General features: G+C 43.9%; 1 protein-coding gene across 1 annotated transcript; it reads right to left on the bottom strand.

The window, feature by feature from the left end:
• Positions 1 to 1,315: 1,315 nt before the first annotated feature.
• Positions 1,316 to 2,070, bottom strand: cldn2 (claudin 2). Its single transcript, XM_007894426.2, has one exon. It carries the CDS (start codon positions 2,030 to 2,032, stop codon positions 1,316 to 1,318), a length of 717 nt encoding a protein of 238 aa, XP_007892617.1. The 5' UTR covers positions 2,033 to 2,070.
• Between the last annotated feature and the right edge of the window lie 3,938 nt (positions 2,071 to 6,008).

The following is a 6,008-nucleotide window of genomic DNA, read 5'->3' as shown; positions in this document are numbered from 1 at the left end:
TCCATTGTCATTATTCTATTGTCGCTCAAAACACATGTACCAATTGACTTACTCGCTTTCTTCTGTTATTCAAATGTGTATTATTTTAGATGATTATTTCAACTCAATATGTCGACTAGAGAATTTTTTTACCGCGCACACATATCACGTTTAAATTGCCCTGTACACATCTCTGTAAGCGAATTAATCCGCTGGAGTTATCTGAGACGCGTGCTGATACTTTCTAGTGAAGCTAAGGTGGCTTTGATCCTTATCGAGACCCCTCATGAGCGACATCATATCTGTGTGGTTCGACATCGCTCGTGTAGACGACACTCGCAAGGAAGAGAAAGTATGACTATAAATTCCACCCCGACCCGTCTGATCCTGTCTCTCATTCTTATCTAACTTCAGGTTGTCGGCAACATAATAATAATGATCCTCGCATTTGATATAGCGTCTTCGAGACGTGTCAAAGCGCTTCACAGAATATACTGTAAAGCGAATTGACTATATTTTATGGGTGAAACGCGGCAGCCAATTGCGCACAGCAGTGCCCCACAAACAGTCGTGGATTGAATGACCAAATTATTATTATTATTTATTTAGATATTTTGGAAGAGATTATTGCCCCTGGAAAGCGATCCGCCAATCTACTAACAACTGGGCTCGGCAAATAAAGACTTGTGGAGAAAGGAAACTTGCCCAAGGTTTTGCCCCACTGGGAATCGAACCCAGGTCTCTGGCTTGTGAGTCGAGTGCTCTAACCACTGAGCTACAGACTCCACAATATTGATAAGTAAGGACGCTTGAAAAAAACTAAAATACAAAAGCTTTAGCCTCCCTCTCCCGCTTTTCTCACATACCCACACATCCTTAATTTTAACCTCCACAATATTTCAACCACAAAATAATGTTTTGCCCACAAAGTATACAATTCACTTTACACTATATTGTGTGAAGCGCTTTGAGACATCTCGAAGATATGATAAGGAGCTATATCAAATGCAAGAATTATTATTATTAATATATTACCTGGCTTCTTGTCTTTTTGCTGTGTGTGGGGTGTTGCAGCCATAGATTTGCTGATACTTTTATCTCAATACAATATACCAACATTCGCTTCAATTGCAATGAATTCCGCACAGCGATCAGGGACGTAAGGTTTTAACAGCAGGATTACTTTGTAAATGATTCCCTTGAAGTCCCACCGTGGTCTAAAAATTAATCTGCTTCGAGGTAATTAGTTCAAAAGCACTTTGTGGTCTCTGTTCTGTACCATTGCACACAACTGACACACAAACACTCACTCGCTCACACATACCCTCACTGTACATTACACATAGCCAGTAAGATTGTAACCGTTGAAGTCAACCTTTGGCTGCTTTGACTGGACTGAGGCGGCAGACATGTTGGGGACGTTGCGGGTCACTGGCGGGTTCTGGTAGGACACTGGCCGTCTATTGTAGAGTGTCCGAGGATTAATGCGCCTGCTCATACAGGACATGGTGAGCATCGCTCCTCCGATCACAGACACCAAAGAGGACACCATCCCCAGGTACAGAGATTCACCGATTTCGTACTTGAGGTCGCCTGGGATCAAGGGGTTGCGGAAATACTGTATCACTTCATTCATGGTCCACGAGATGGGCACCAGGGACATGAAGCCGGCCAGCATAAAGCAAATGCCTCCGGCGCCCGCGATCTTGTTCTTGATTGGCGAGTCCTTGGCGCAGACGGTGCACTTCATGCCGACCACGGACACCACGATGCCCACCAAAGCCATAGCCACCGAGATGACCATCATGGAGCGGGCGGCCTGCAGGTCGGGCGGGAGCTCCAGCACGGAGTTGTACGTCTCGCACTGAAAGATGCCAGTGCTGAACATGGCGCAGGCCCACCACAGCCCCTTCATGTACACGATGGCAGTCACGATGTTTGAGCCGATGTGCGCTGTGATCCTCCAGTGAGGCATAATGGTCGCCGATAATGTACCCACCATCCCGATGATGGCGAAGACCAGGCCGGTCAACTGTATCCCAGATGAAGCCATTTGGGAAGTAAGTCAGACGGTTGTTCAGAACGAGCAGATTGTGTGTCCTCTCAGCATGCTTAGAGCACAAGACTGGGCTTCAAATGTCCAACAGCTCCCATCAGTCACCTGGCTGCCTGTCTGAAAACCATAAAGATTAAAGATTTACCGTTAACACCCCAGAGGTGTGACCTTGGACCTTCAGTTCCTTGGAGATATTACACTTTGTAAATACCGGGCTGCTCTTTACTGAACTTCAATGAATGGTTGAAATTATAGCCCATAATCTGAAATGGACGTCTTGCTTATTTTATGTGACGAGGGTGCCATTGGCTCTTTGCTTCTCAAACAATAATAATCCTTGCGTTACATCGGGGTGGAGGGGTGGGGATGTCTCTAAAATGCTTCATTGGATATTGTAAAATGGAATGGCTGTGTTTTGTTGGCAGGTGTGGCAGCCAGTTTGCGCACAGCAATGTACCCACAAACAGCCATGAAGTGAGTGACCAATTTTCCTTTCAATGTATTTAAGAAGAAACTTGACGTAGAAAACTCCCTCAACTTTGATGTATGAGGGAGAGAGGAATAGAGTACAGGAGGGGTGGAAATTTGTGTGGAGTCTAAACACCGGCACAGACTAGTGGTTTGTGTCTCCGTGCCTTATCATTCTATGTCATTCTATGCTATAATGTTTTTTCCCTTCTTTCTCTGAATGGTTCCCTGTGCACAAACCATCTCGATGCTGGGATATCAGAACACAACCTGCCCGCAAGCCTCTTAAACACTTGCTGCAATATTATAGCTGAGTTTAAGAATTGTTAAAAATTTCCACACTCAGAAATATTATGAAGAAACCTTTCCTACCCTAAGAGCACACAGCACTCTGGTGCAATAGTGCCACTGGGGGAGTAACGGAGGCTGACTGTTTTGATTGCCCTCGAAGACCACAGACAGAGGCAAAGAGAGAATCTCTCCCCTTGGATCAAGTTCTCTAAGTCCCTCTGTTTTCCAGTCAGGGATTTATTTCGCCCTAAATCCACTCGCAGAGGAGACTTTCCACCCATGAGTCCGGACTCACAAAATCACTGCATCTGGGGATTTCCTTGGCATTTTGGACATTTTCGTGTTCTGAGTGAATGAGCAAACCCAAATCAATACGTTTCCGTCCCTGACGATTACACTTTAGCCAAGTCAAAGAATTTTTATGACTTTTACAATCCAGGTTACAATCTAGGTTACCTCTCGCCTCTCATATTTAGCGAGTTTCTTTCAAAGTTCAATAAAAAATGTCGTCCAAACACCTAAATAACACAAAACAGTTTCTTTCTCGTTTCAGTGAGTCTGTGGGTCGTGCACCTGCTGCCTTCCCCCATCTCACTTTCCACCCACAGGGTGGCCTGAGCAGGAATCCTCTGGGTTCAGCATATTGTGGGTTGGGTGTTGGGTTGGGGAAGAGGGGAGGGGGTTTTGGTTGTTTCTGTAGTTGCAGAACTTTTGCAAAGGCCAGGATCCCATCCCAGATGGGAAAAAAAACAAAACAGGTACATAACATTTGGGTGTGAAGAGCCTAAAAAAGGGTAGAGAGAGAGAGAGAGAGAGAGGAGGAAAATGAAGGGGTTTAAGGCAAAATTAGTTGAAGCAATGAGTCTAGATTTCAACCCACTGGACCTTCCCTGTAACACTGCCCTCACACCTGTGACCCCTTTCCTCACCCTAAGAGTTCATAGCGTTCTGGACGTGGAGTCCTGTAGCTCAGGGGTTAGAGCACTCGCCTTGCGAGCGAGAGGACCTGGGTTCGATTCCCAGGCAGGGCAAAACGTTAGCCAAGTTTCCTTACTCCACACGTCACTGTTTACCTAGCAATAAGTAGGAACCTGGTTGTTAGTCAATCGGCGGATCACTTTCCGGGGATAATATCTTCTATGAAAAACATTTAAAAAATAATAATGTAGTCCCTCAAGTCATGACTGTTTGTGGGAGGGACACTGTTGTGCACAATTGGCTGCTGTGTTTCGCCCACCAAATATACAGTCAATTCACTTGACATTATATTTTGTGAATCGCTTTGAAACGTCACAACGATGTGATAAGGCGCTATATCAAATGCAAGGATTATTATTGTTATTACCGGCTGACTGGGCAGAGCTCTCACTGACACAGTATCACAGTCAGGGGTAAAAGGGAGATAAAACAGCAAGAGGGAAGAAATGCTCATGTCTATTAAGAAGCCTCATTGAACGGACACCATCAAGGCCGAGAGAGGACAACAAAAATCAAACTTTAGTGCGTCATAATCATAGAATTAATGCATGTTTTCAGCAGAGAATAAGCCCATTGTGCCTGTGCCATCCCTCTGCATTTGATATAGTGCCTTATCACGTCTTTGAGACGTCTCAAAGTGCTTCACAGAATATACTGTAAAATGGATCAACTGTAAATTTTGTGTGTGAAACGAAACATACAATTGCGACGGTAGTGTCCCACAAACACCTTCCCCCCCACTTCTTTTTTATCTGTTCTTTTTCAAGTATTTATCCAATTTTCTTTCAAGATGCTGTCTTTAGGCTATCATTTGTGGTAGGGTATTCTGTGCCTGACAACATTCTGTGTGTTTTTTTAAATAACCTTTTCTTAATGTCTCCCTGGTTCTGATCTGAAAACTATGCTGTCTAGTTACTGATTCACATGCTAGTAACTAAGCTTGGGACCTTACGCTGGAGCTTGTCAAGAGGACTCAGGAAAGTGTGGAGTTCCACAGGGATTCGATTTCAACAGCATGAAGATGCAGGGAAGTCCTGTTTGACTGTTCAGGCGAATGTTAAAGATCCCCAAAAGAGAAGGGAGTTTCCCCCAGCGTCCTGCCCAAAGCTCCCCCAGATACAATCGCTCACTTCGTGGCCATTTGTGGGACATTGTCGCTATATAAAAAATAATAATAAATTTGTCACTTAATAAATTTGTCACGACTGTTTGTGGGACGCTGCTGTGCGCAATTAGCTGCCACATTTTGCCCACAAAATATACAGTCAGTTCACTTTACAATAAATTTTGTGAGCTTTGAGACGTTTTGAATACATGATAAGGCGCTGTATTAAATGCAAGGATTATTATTATTATTACGGTGCCCAAAATTGGCTTTTGCTTTTCCTGACAAAATACACAGTCAACATATAATGTTTTTCGTATCAGGAGGATGTCTCAAAGCACTTCACAGGATTTACTGTAAAGTGCTTTGAGACATCCTCCTGATACGAAAAACATTATATAACATTTACATTCTTATATCATCATTCACATCTGAAAACGCTTAACACTGCTGGCTGGACACCCGAGCTGGGGGCAGAAGCCAAATGCAAAGCTTATTATATTTATTATTTTTAGTCAAAGGTAATGCCAATCTTATCACGGAATTGCAGAGCTGATCTTGTTCTCTCTGCTCTCTGAAATCCCATTTGCAGTGCACACAGCTACGCTGATTATGCACTCCACCACTTACTCAGTGCTTGACTTCAGCACAAACCAGCTATAAGCATCCCTTGTGCTGAACAGCAAACTGTAAGTTTACACTTAGCGCAGGGTGAAAAGATAAACTTCACTTACCCCAGCACAGACCTCAACTAAGCAAAATAAAAGTTAATCAGAACTCTCAGGATAATAGTGGGCAGTACCACAAGTGAGGAGGGTGTTAACGCTCATCTGAGCAATCAGTTTACCACCAGTTTGTGCAACTGTATTGAAAGTGGTTGGTATCCCGAGTTAAAAATGTCTAACAGAATCGGTGACTTGGATGTTTCTTGAACTACTTAACACAGGGAGGCACCAACGGGGCTCAAGGCACTTTGGCACGATCCATGAACTCCAGATAAAGGGTCCATTTCATGTAACATTGAGAATGGCCTGCAGCTAAAGGGTTCGTTAACCACTACTGAGATTTGCAAGCAAAAAATCTTTCGTTTGCATTCTCTCACACACTCTTAAAGCTCAGCAACGGACAAAA

The sequence above is a fragment of the Callorhinchus milii genome, unplaced genomic scaffold (assembly GCF_018977255.1).
Source record: "Callorhinchus milii isolate IMCB2004 unplaced genomic scaffold, IMCB_Cmil_1.0 Scaffold15, whole genome shotgun sequence".
Taxonomy (NCBI): domain Eukaryota; kingdom Metazoa; phylum Chordata; class Chondrichthyes; order Chimaeriformes; family Callorhinchidae; genus Callorhinchus; species Callorhinchus milii.
The sequence above is the reverse complement of the archived record's forward strand: the minus strand, read 5'-3'. Positions and strand labels throughout refer to the sequence as shown.